At 37.0% G+C, this 13188-nt stretch overlaps 1 protein-coding gene across 1 annotated transcript in view; it reads left to right on the top strand.

Annotated features, from left to right (window-relative positions):
* The window catches only part of Tinag (tubulointerstitial nephritis antigen), an 89400-nt gene that overhangs the window by 18136 nt on the left and 58076 nt on the right, over nucleotides 1–13188 (top strand). The window contains exon 4 of the mRNA XM_021172721.1: nucleotides 4645–4759. Within this exon, the coding sequence (XP_021028380.1) occupies nucleotides 4645–4759 (115 nt within the window). The remainder of the gene's footprint in view (nucleotides 1–4644; nucleotides 4760–13188) is intronic.

Below are 13188 nucleotides of genomic sequence, written 5' to 3'. Positions count from 1 at the left end.
TAAAATTCCCTTGCAGATGTGGTAGGTAAAATTCCCTTGCAGATGTGGTAGGTAAAATTAAGACTGATTGGTTGTGATGAGTTTCTCTCTGTTGTTGCCTTAACCAAGTCAAACCCACATGCGGCTCCCCTAGGTAGATAGACTATGAACTCAGTCAGATGGAGTTCTATCTTGACAGTACCTTTAATATTGTGCTAATCTAAAATCTCATGGAATTGATTGACATTTAATAAATATCACTTACAGTGATATCCAAAGACATGTAGAGATGTACTGTGTAGCTAGCAATTTGAAGATATAAGGATGGCTAAGAAACACTGGGAACAAGCCCTGTCAGCTGAAGACCCTCAAGTTTGGTCACTTCTCCACTTATACACAGGGAAATAAGATGTAGGCTCCTACTGTTGCTTTCTTTACAGACTGGAATGAAAAGGGAATAACCTGGCTAACCTATGCTCTAACATTCCCCCTCCGCCATTTATCAGTCTAGAAGCCACCAATACTTTATTGACATTCCTCCAAATACCAAATGTAAAAAGACCACCTTGAAGCAACTAGAAAAGTGAAGGAATTTTCAGATACATATCTTTAAAAGGTGTTTTGAAATTATATTTTAAAATTTTGTGTGGTGTAGGGGTGTGGGAATAGCGTGGTTGTAGTATGATGCTAATAGTTATGGCAAAATTGGAAGGGTCGGCTCTTTCCTTCCACCATGTGGACACCTGGGAGGGAGCTACCTTCATCAGTCTTGGTAGTAAGTGCCATTGCCCCCTGACCTATCTCAATGGCCCTTAAGATACATTTAAAAAATATAACTAGTATTTCTTTAGGCATAACATTTTATGTCTCCCAGGACATTGGTAGCACTGAATTTCAATGTATCTAATGCATTTTCTTAGAAGACATAAAGTACAGAAAGTCACATTTTTTTTGGACATGAAAGTTTATTTCTAGCCCTGAAAGAACAAAATTATTCATTGACATTAATATTCTGAAGTCATTCTTAAGTTCTCTGATGTGTTTGTTTAACCAGTGTTTTGGGAGATAGCTTGATGACATTTGAGTATTTCTAGGGAAACCAATTATGGTTTCCTGTGCCTAAATTATATCCAAATCATTGAAAAGACATAACAAACACAAGAGTCTGTATCATCATGATAAATGGCCCCAGTCAGGTTTCTCAAAGGATTTAAATGCTGGACCTATGCAGCACAAATTTCCAAGAAACCATAAGAGAAAAGCTTTTTACTGTTACAGCATGCACAGGAACCACTCCTACACAGGATGGGAAGAAGGCATTCTCAAGACCTTGGATGCTCTGTGGTACCTGCATTCCTCAGAAGAAGAGCTTTTCTTCTCTCATTTACTTGTTTTAAGTACAATGGAGGCATACATATGAGGCATGGGCTTTTTACTTTTGTAAAAAAAAATTAAAGCATGTGAATTACAAACACACAAGCTTTGCTTGAAAATGTCGTTTCCCTAAACCTTTACTGTATTTTAAGCTCAGATCTGTATTTATTGTGCATAATATACTTTAGTGTGTATTTATCTACTATTTATTTTCTTGCTTGTTTGTTTGTTGAGACAGCATTATGCTGCATACTCCAGGCTGTTGTCTGAGTCAACATCCTCTTCTATGGTCAGTTCTCAAGCTCTGGTATTAGAGGCATGAGCCACCAGGTCCTACTTGTCTGTGCTTTCTTTTGTATGGAGATGAGCAATGAAAAGCATCTTTCATGGAATTGCTGAAAATATGAATATATATATATATATTTTTTTTTTTGCTTTAAACTGATTTATTCTCTTAAAAAGCCAACATGCTGTGCCATTATAAAAGGCCAGAACACAATGCCAAGTTAAAATTGCACAAATAATTCTAAGTGAGTTAGCAGGATAAAAGGAGATCCATACCTGTTATATTTATCTGAAACTGTGAAGCAAACATTCCAGACTCTGTACTTTAAAGCTAAAAACTCAACCGGGCTCGAGAGCTGAAGCTTGTAATCCCGGTAATGGATAGGCCGATGGAGGAGGATCAGTATTTGAGGTCAATTTAAGTATGATGTAGCCAACCGGGGTTACAGAATAAGACTCTACCTAAAACAACTAAATGAAGCTAACAACAAAACAAAACACAGGTAAGCGCTGTCACACTCTCCCCTGAATCCTAGTGGATCTCTTGCTCTTTCTGTAATAGAGAGGGTGGGTTGATAATGAGCTGCACAGATGTTTCAGCTTTATGATCCCTAATCCTTTCTCCAGAGCTGTGTGTGAGGGCTACTGTGCCTCTGTCACGTGATGGTGGATTTGGGCAGGTTGAATTCACTTTTGTTGCAACTATTGGGCTCTTCCCTCAGCCTGGCTCTGTGGGCCTACAGGCTGGTCACGTGCTCCTTCAGTCGTTGGTGGAGATCATCATGAGCATTGGGAATCTCTCCATCTCAGATTTCCTCACCCTCTTCTAGTGCTCACATGGCAATTTCTTTACAATTTCCTCTTTAGTAGTCGAGTTCACCCATGGAGTTTCCTGCAGAGTCAATCAATTCTCCAAGTTCTGACCGGTCCAGGTGCTGAAGTCTTCCTGCTCCTTCCTGGCAGGATCTAATTCCATGCCAGTTCTGGGTATTTTTCTATGCCCCGACTTCTTGGTGGGCAAAAGCCCATTCTGTCTTAGTTCTGTGATCTGCAGTTCTTTCTCTCATTTCCTGTACTGATGTCTTTTTATCTTGATCTTCTTTCACTTACCTGGTCTCAAAACACAATTTCTGATCCTCAGAATTGAAATCTGAGGAGGATTGCAGGAGCTCTAGGTGAAGTGAAGTCCTACATACTGTCAGCCAGGAACCAGATCTCTATACTATTATTATTGTTGTTTTTAAAGATTTATGTACTTATTATATAAATGAATGTTTTGCCTGCCTGCATATATATGTACATCTCACACATGTGCCTGGTGCCTGCAGAGGTCAGAAGTGGCCATTGTATTCCTTGGTTCTGGAGTTACAGAAGGTTCTGAGCCATCATGTGGGTATTAAGAACCGAATTTTAGTCCAAGAGAAGCAGATGCTCTTAACTATAGCTGAACAACCTCTCCAGACTGTCTCACTTTGCATCTCTGGCTAGTCTAAAACTCACACTATTGCCTAGGCTAGTGTTGAACTCATAGAGCCTTCTGAGTGGTGGGGTTAAAGGCACGGTCCACCCTCCAGATCCATCCCTCTATCTTAAATTTTAAAATGATTCTTCCTTTCATTAAATTGAGTGCGAACTTAAGTGACCCCTTGATGTATCTGACCAATTTGAAGACTACTGATCAGATACCTCCCTGCACCCCCATCCGACTTCATCCAAGCAAGTTGTCTTTGTTTTTTAAACAACACGATCATGCATAACACACATCCAGAGGTTTCCACCTTGGAATTTCTTAGGTGTTGCCGATTTTGCTTTAAAAATATTACTGAAAATTTAGTTGAATTTTAATCAGTCAAAGGAGCCCATCACACTATAGGTAATTTTGATAACAAACACATCAGTATGGACCTGATTTAAATACTGAAAAGATTTGAGTGCCGTGGGAATGATTTGGATGAGTGATGTTCAGATGCCTGTCAGATGTGCAGTTTTCAGGCACTGTCACCTACTGGAGAACTCGAAGTTCAATTTTCCACATTGCATTATGAAATTAGGGATTCTTAAAAGGCAAGGTAGTAAAGGAATTTTTTTTTTTATAAAAAAAGATTTATTTCATTTATATGAATGCAGGTACCTGTCTTCAGATACACCAGAAGAGGGCACTGGATTTCGTCACAGATGTTTGTGAGCCACCATGTGGGTTGCTAGGAATTGAGCTCAGGCCTTCTGGAAAAGCAAGCAGCCAGCGCTCTTAACCACTGAGCCATCTCTCTTTAGAAAAACTTGCATTTTAATAGCTAATTTTAAACAGTGGACTTAATATGTTTGCCAGTAACTGTTAATAATGGTTAACACAGGATACAAATTAATTCCTTAACACATTTATCTTAATGTCTTATTAACAGTTGCTAATATAATCTTTTTAAAGAAGGACAATGAAGATTACAAAGCTGTGGTTCAATGGTAGAACACTTGCCGCCTGCATATATGAAGTCTTACATTCAATCTCAAATACTGCAAAAATTAAGATGCTTAGCTAGCTAACTTTCAATTTTTTATGGGTACTTCTTTTTAATTGATAAATTTTGAATATAAATTCTAAAGGCACCAATTGTCCTATTTAAACCTGTAAGTACTTGTCTGTAGAGTCAAATTTCTTTCTAAAAAGCAATTAAGTACATTTCAAAGAAACTGCATATATTAGCCTTATACTTAATTCATTTATAGAATATTAAGATTTCATATTCCTGGTTTCAACTTATAACTATTTGGCCTCATGATTCTTACATCAATCATAACTGAGATGGGTCAAATTCTAGACTAGCGTTTTACGTACTTCGTTGTAGAATAATCAGTGCTGGATCTGTATGAAGAATATCTACCCTGTACTGATATTTCCCATATTTTGAGATCCTGTTACTATATACTATTCAGATCTAGAAATACACCTGTATTTGTAAGCGTGATATCATGTGACCTATGCATATTTCTGCTTCATTTGTAAGGTAGATGGACAGCACAGAATTATAGCCAATTCTGGGGAATGACCTTAGAAGAAGGATTCAAATTCCGCCTTGGCACCTTGCCACCTAGCCCCATGCTTCTCAGCATGAATGAAATGACAGTAAGTGTTCTTTCTGTTTTGTGGTTGTTCATGTGTTTTTACAGGTGAATTGATGTGCATGCTTAAAGAAATCTGAGCCATAATATAGTTTTGACTTTTCAGGCCACGAAAATGAGACATTTTTCTCACTAATTAAAAAGACAAATTCCTAAATGTAATGCCCATTACATACCTAGAAAATTGTGTGTGCCCTTCAAACAATGAGTGATGTTCTGGTTCGTTGTCAGTGATCTCACAGAAAACCGTATGTCTGCTGAAAGGTTGTTCAATGTGTTCTGTGGCAAAACTTGATGTCAAGTTGATTTGATTGAGGAGGGTATACTTCCAGAAATGAATGGACGATTTTTTGTTGTTGTTGTTTTCGAAATTATTTGTTAATTAACACATAGTTAAAGAATTAATTAAAACAATCGATTGACTATTTTAATTAAGTAATAAACTTAATAAGATAATTAATTATCTTAACTAGAGTAATTAAAAGTAAGTGGCATTATCACATAATCTAAGGCCCCCGTACAATAAGAAGAGGGGAAAGTGGGAAGCTTGCTCTTTGGCCTCTTGCTCCCCCTCTGTTTCCTGGTCATCAAAGTGGGAATGGCTGGCTCCACCTGCCCTCTCCCCATGACTGCCTAAAACCTCCAAAAACATGAGCTAAAATAAATCCTTCCTTGTTGAATAGTTTAGACTGTTTTGCCTCTTTGACACAATACACCAATTTATTTGTCTTTACTTATTTATTTTATCTGTAATGTTTAAGATATTGTCTTATTGTATAAGGCAGATTGTAATGGAATTTACTACATTGGGGCCAGGTAACCTTTATCTCACAAATATGCTAAAACCAGTTGTGTGTTGAGATTATAGGATTGTGCTATCGTGTTTGGCTATTCTTTGATTTTGAAAGGAAATGTTTTGTGAATTCATCAAAACTTTGATGGCCTCTCTTAGACTACTCATTATCATATAAGGATAAAATAAATACTTGGAACCTCAGGTATGCATTCCGTGATCATTAGAAAAGAGAGGTCCTCAAAAGTCCTCAAATTGCCTTAAATAATATATTTGAATTTTGCCTGAACACCTGGCACACTCATTTATGTAATTGTTTATTAGTATTTTCTTGCTTCACATCGTGTTATTGCACAGATTGCATAAGGAAGCTTCCACCTTTCTAGGGACTGCAAACACCACTCAGCATATAGTGTTTCCCAGGCACATACACTTTTAAATTGAGCTATTTCTCTAGATCTACTAGAATCCAAAGCAGAGTGGAATGCAGTGGCACTGTGGTGGAGCTTGTCAGTCAACAATAAAGACATCAGCTTCAGCTGCCCAAATGCTTTTAGCATTCTGCTGCTAGAGGAATTGTAAATTAACTAATGCCTATTAAATATCGAACCCAAGCTTGGTTTACAGGCATACGATCACCCCAGTTACGTTCCAATTTAGATTCCAGCCTTGCTAGAACATAACTAGTATCAGAGAAAATAATACTAGGTGACATTTCCTGGGCAGATGTGTGCCAAGCATGCAAATACCTTCATACTTCATTTCATTGAATTCCCATAACAGCATGGTGTTCTGGGTCCTACCATCACTCAATGTCAAGCAAAGTAAAACTGAGTGAGCCCAAGTCCCACTGAGAATGAACAAACAAAGTGCTGCCCTGGGGTTCATTACATTGCAGAGCCTTGTCTATTTCCCCTATCCCAATAGTCTGCATCATAAGCAGGTCCAGGTAACTTTAGCCAATTCACATCAAACATGAAAAGAAAAGAAAAAGATGGTTAATCTCCTACCAAGAGCTATTTTTCAGCGATGCACAGTTAAGAAATATTTTGAGGTCATTTACGCCACTCTGACAAAATCTTTAGCAGCATGGCTCATTTCATGTTTTTTAGTAACATAAAATCTTAACTTTATGCAATTGGAAAAACTCATTTTCCCTTGTGGTTTTTGCTGTGGTGTTGGTGGTGGTGGTGGTGATGGTGATGGTGGCTTCTCTTCTCTTCTCTTCTCTTCTCTTCTCTTCTCTTCTCTTCTCTTCTCTTCTCTTCTCTTCTCTTCTCTTCTCTTTAGCATTGCTCAAGGTAAAATTCATTTTAATGATTATTCTTGACTTTTCTTCGAGGGCCACAATGAGCCCAATCTTTGGTAAATATTAGTATGATCTTCCTCAAGATTGTTTCTAATGTTTCCTTTTCAAACTTTAACTTCCTGGCTTTTTGTGATTTATTCTAGTTTAGAAAAATATGTGATAAAGTTTTTCAAGCTACTACTCAACACTGCAGACAACAAAACATTTCATTCTGAACATGTATTGGTTCCTGAATATTTGTTTGCCTAAAAGTTTTTGTGGAGATTTATAAATGAAAAAAAAAAAAGACTGATTAGCATTCTAGGAGAGTTTAAAATGCCTCGTTGCTAAGTATTTCTAAGAAAGCAGCAGGAACAATTCAGCTGACCTACAAGAGTTCCATTACCTAATTACTACAGAAGGCATAGAAATAGAATCTGACTTTTTGGGCACAATAGCTTGAATGCTAAGTTTTAAGTGCTAAAATTGTCTTAAATACTACTCAAATGGAAGAGAATAGGACTAAGGTAAGTTTTTTGAAGAAGGACATAAGATCAACACAAACTGAGCTGAACTGGAAGCCATAGATAGGCTAATGACATAGCCTTATGACTGTACAAATAATATCCAATAAATGACATTAGACTGACTCAAAGTACAATAAGAATGAACAGTTTATGTAATTTTATTTCTGAATAACTGGTATTTCCTCCACTTAAAATTATCTTCAGCACAGGATGGAGTATAAGAGGATTATTGATGTAAAATCCTATGGTTGAAGGCTATACATTTTAGTGGAGTTATTGGTTGATTATTGATTTATTTCTACACTTGTCAAACCATTATAGGAATGCCAGAATACTGAGAAAATGCACTGCACCCTAGCCCCAAAATCTCTCTCATTATTTGGCAATAGTGTCTATATAAGTGTTGGGAAGGCTTTACTCTGGATTGAGAAAATGAGTGCTGAAACATGCTTAATTCCTGGGTAAAGTCTTATCTCCCTGATTTGGTATCCTAGCTTTATTCTTTGGTTGAAATCACAATTGGTCTGTGATAGTCTACTGGACTTCAGTTAGAGGAATATCAGTGGCTTTTATGAAGATATTCACAATAAATTTAAGACTCTGTTGCACTAATGAACTGAATGAAGCTGAGGTTGTCTGCATAAAACATGTCCAAGATCAAGCTAGTTAACATACTTTCATGAAGGGGAGAAGGATTCATTGTCTCTCTCCCCTAAGTGAGGAGCTATTTATAGTCTGTGGCTTCTGGGAAGGGTAGAGTCAGTTTTCTTCAAAGCTATTGCCAATAAGTAGTTGACTGTGCTACAGTAGATGGTCGTATACCCATGAACATGTGCAGCATAAAAAAAAAAGTAGAAGACAAGGAGTTGTGATTTGGAGGTAGGCCTCAGGGTAGGAGAAAGAATGGGGGGTAAATATGATCCAAAATACGTGGTGTGAAATTCTCAAAGAATTAATACATATATTACATTGAAAAATTAACTCAGAAATTCCTTCAAGCATATTTTCCATGAATTGTGATTGGCAACAACATGGAATACAAGTATGTCAATGAGGTGGGGCCAGAAGATAATTTTGTGAATTTGTGAATGGCCCCCTTGGAGGGGAAACCTAGGTAAGGCAACCAAAAGGCAAGTGAACATATTCTCTCTGGCACAAGCAGAATGGTGAGCAGACGCAGAAGGAGCAAAAAGGAGAAGTCTGAGAGGGAGCTCGCCTGGACTCCACACGTAGGCTTCCATGGGTAGCAGACAAGAACCATATGTCAGCAGATGCCAGAGGAAGCTGTGATAAACACATTGCATCTTTCTTCTGAAGATTCACACTATTCATAAGGATAGTGAGGTCATTGCAATGTTTATTTCATCAACTTTTTTTTAATGCAGCATGTTCTAAATTCAGGAAATTAGAGAAACTTTTGGTTAAGTAATCAGGTATTTGATTCTACACGATGTAATTTAATAAATACTAACGTCAGCTAAAATTTTAAAATAAGAGTAGCAAGTGGGCTAGAAGCATATACTGGGGAGAAAGTAGAACACTGACAGTTCCTGGGGGTGGGGGTGGGGAAACAACCAATTACTGTTGGCTGCATGCAAGCTTATATTTATGGTGGGTCTTCTGAGCCAGCAGAAGCACTATTGTTGAAGAGATTTTTAAAAGTATATATGGGCTTGGTATTGAGCTTAGGAGTAGAATGTTTGCCTAGTATGTGCAAGCCCTGGTTTCTACATCAAGTCCTATACATTTGCACATATATGTGCATACATTCATATATCTATTCATATATCTATCTATAGGCTAGAACATTCACTGAAGCCAGAGTGTTTGGATATTAAGGTCTTACTGCTTATGCCCTCCATGAAATGATGGTTACCATTGAGTCCAGATCTTATAGCTTCATGAGTATTATAAAGTGCTCAGTATGTGTTTAGCAAAGCAGGCTGCAGTAAGATGCCAAGGGACTGCTTTTATACACTGTTAGGTAATTTTCTCCTTCTTTGTGTTTTTTACTTTGATTTCCTTAACTTTGAGGTAAGAGTACAGTCTGAAATGGGTTAGGTCTATGAAGACCAAATTATTTAGACCTTCATCATTCTTAGCATTTTATTTTCTACTGAAAGGTGCAGCTTTTCACGTACTGGCTGATGGAGTTTACATGTTTTTGATGAGCCTGAAAGTTCTACTCTGTTCTTAAGACTAAACTAAACCAAATTAAATCAAATTAACAGTATAAGATCGTTATTACCATATTTAATACTCAAGTGCTTGGGGATTTACCAAATAGCTCCAAGGAACCTCATTGTATTACATTTATTTATAAATCTTGGAAATATCTTGGATTAAAAATTACCAGTTTTCAAAAAAACCTGAAAATTAAGAATTTACTTTTATATTTGGTTCAGTTGAAATTGTTGAAAGTAGCACCCAGAGAGTTGGCTTAGAGATTAAGAATACTTTCTAGTCTTATAGAAGACACAGTTTTAGTTCCCTGCACCCATATGGCAGCTCACAATTACCTGTAACTACAGTTCCAGTGAATTTGATGTCATCTTCTGACTCTGCAGGCACCAGGCATAAATGTTGTACACATACATACATGCAGGACAGACATGTGAACACATTCAGTAAACTCAAAAAATTTAAGAAATAAGCATTTTTATTTCCCCCGTTGGTTGACCCCATGCCAATAATTTGATGTTACATCTGAGGTGCGACTCTTTAGAAAGTATGAAAATGTTAGGAAGGCTGACATGTCAACTGAAACCCATAGCCAAACTAGTACATTAGATATCAAGTTGGTAAGGATAAAAATATTCACAGTTACTCTAACAAGAATATTTATTCAGTCATTCAATGTAAATGAACTTAGTTGACAAAAGTAACAAATAATAATGACAACATAAATTTTCTATGGTATGTTGAAAGTTAAACAAAATAGCATTTTATGAATTACAAACTAACTTTTAAAGTCCCTAAATATTTTGATGAGAAAATAATAGTGCATTTGATCATCTGAATGCTTCATCACTAATTATGTTTTACTGACTGATTTTGATAACCCCCTAGTAATTTGACATAATCGGTTTGTTTTCTTTTTCTCCTTACTTTTAATTTTTTTCACACAATATATCTTAAACATGCTATTGTCCCTCCATCAGCTCTTCTCAGATTTTCTCCATTTCATGATCTCTCTTAAAAACAAAAACAAAAACAAAAACAAAAACAAAGAAATCACAGTTAGATACTTCTATAATTCACATATTAGACAAAAAAAATGGCCCCTTTCCCCACGCTGACATACAGGGTAGCTGGCCACAGCACAGTGAGTCTGGATGGTGTCAGAGAGTCTGGGTCAGGAATGGTGGAGGCTGGGTCAGTGTGTGTTCACCTCAGAACCTTCTTACATCTGTGGGAGAATGGCAAGAGCAAACCAGAATGTTTGACATTCTCATTGTCACTGAGTCAAGGTTCTTAAAGTTCTAGCCATCGCTCTGGGACAGTAACTGGCAAAACTAGACCAGTTCAGGGACCTAAGTGATCAGCAGAGATAGACTTTCACAACGGCTGTTAAAAAGTACATTTCTGAAGTAATGTGAGGTGCTCATGTACCATATACCTGCTAGCTGGCTTTCCAATACTAGGGTCCATCTTTTCTATTCTTATTTCTTCCCCAAATCTGTTCCACAGACACCAATTCTTTCCTTTATCATCAACATGAGATAAGAAACAGAATAAAATGAAACAAGTTTCACTGAGCTAGACAATAAGCTGTTAAAACTATGAATATCATCTCTAATTTTTATAACCTCACATACACTGGCACTTGCTGAAAGACTGTGCTGAAAATATAAACCAATTTAATTTTAAATGGCTTATAAACTGTTCAGATAAATCCATTCCCCTTAAAATTACCTGCTAAGTTTGCTTCCAACTGGTAAAAATCATCTAGGTAACCATTCAGGACATAGTCATCTATTTCATATGTATTTTCCTAAACTCTTCAGTACCTCGGAAAATGAAGCGCTTTCTTATCTTTCATGGTTTTGGTTCAATGTAGTACAACATTGACCTAGAAACTTTAACGGCAATGGGCAATTCTTTATTCTTTACTAAATATGACCAACAAGTCCAAAAGTGACAGTGGCATAAGCCTGGCAAAAGTCACTCCCTATCCTCCTCATGCAAAGCCTCAGATAGGGAGGGTCCTGCACCCAAGCTTCCATCTGCACTGTTGCTTCTCCTTCACTTTCTCCTTCATTCCCAAGCTTGGATACCAGCTCAAGGGGTCTCCCCTAGGCCCAACTATGAGGCCCAACTATGAGGTAGCGGGAGAGTAGGAAAACGAGTTGTCTTTTAAAGAAAATTATCATACACTACCAAGTGACACTTGTGTGTATTATGCTGGAAATAGCAACAGCAGCCACCGGAGTGTGGCCAGTACAGTCACTTTTGAGAGCCTGTGAGTGCCACGATAAAAAATTCCATGCCTATAAAGAAAGAAGAGGACTAGAGAAGAGCTGGCACTAGTGACTGAACATCAGACAGCAGAGAAACATAAAAAAATTTCAATGCTAACACGCAAAGTTAAAGACTTTGGAGGAGGAGAAGTATTTCTGTATCCCCTGGCCACTCGAAAAGCCTCAGCGTCCTCCTCAAGATGAAACAATCCAGAGAAATGTCCTGGTATTCTTTGCCACTCACTTGGAATGGTGAAATACTGAAATAAACTTAGGCTCTCAGTCTCATTATTGGAATTTTAGATGTTTCTGGTTATCCACATTAAGATAGGGAAGAAGGTCAAGTTGGAGCTGGAGTTAAGAGAGGGTTGGCCCACATAGTATGCGTCCTGTAGGTATGGACTCAACAGGAACTATGTATATGCTTTCCAATGTTTCTGAGAAAATAAGTGTGCCTTACGCTTCTCGGTGATGCCTTCCCATTCCTCACAGTCTAGATGCAGAGTTAATGTAAGGAAGGCTCTGGGGATTAGCACTGCTGTGGGTTTGGACATCTGTCCACAATAGCCTTATTTTTTCCAAAATAAAATGTTGAAACAGGGCAACTGTACAAATTTAATCTCAAATTTGGCTAATGTTAGTTTGAAAATTATAAATCAAATTTTGATTGATTTCTTTCAACATAACAATTTAAAGAATTAAATTGGAAGAGTGCATATTCCAGGTAATGGCAAATTCCTATTTCATATAAGATACCACATTTGTAATTTCTGTCACTCTTAGGTGGTCCTCAGGATTCCTTTTGTTACTAGGTTATATTTCATCAAGTTAATTAATCAAAATGTATCATTTATTAAACCCAGAAATCTTTAAGCCATTTCTAAGAGTTATTCTGTGACTTATTGGCTCTCAAAAATATTTTTTGTTTCTACAGGAATATAATAGTTAGGGGATTTTCTTTATGTTTCCTTACTTAAATCATTTGTTATCCTAAGGGAAATAAAATTGAAAGTAATTTCTCTGGCAAGCTTTATGTCATAGAGACCAGTTTTGTTTTTTAAAGGAAAACCAACATTAAATAAGTGGTAAAAATCTTTAAAACACCAACAGATGAATTACACGTATTCTGGCTTATCATGCTGAAAAATACGTTTTCAATAAAAAGTATTAGAATTGCTGTGTGTCTGATATCTTACTGAGAAGGATTACCCAGATTTTGTGATTTTTTTTTTAAAAGCAGAAATCGTTAAAGTAGCAAATACCTAGTGCTATAGTAGTTCAAAGTGCTAAAGGAAATAGGGGAAATCCTATGTTAAGAGATGGAATCTACCTGACTTGCACACACACACACACACACACACACAC

Source organism: Mus caroli, chromosome 9, assembly GCF_900094665.2.
Source record: "Mus caroli chromosome 9, CAROLI_EIJ_v1.1, whole genome shotgun sequence".
NCBI lineage: Eukaryota > Metazoa > Chordata > Mammalia > Rodentia > Muridae > Mus > Mus caroli.
Note: the sequence above shows the minus strand (reverse complement) of the source record. Positions and strands in the feature narration are given on the sequence as shown.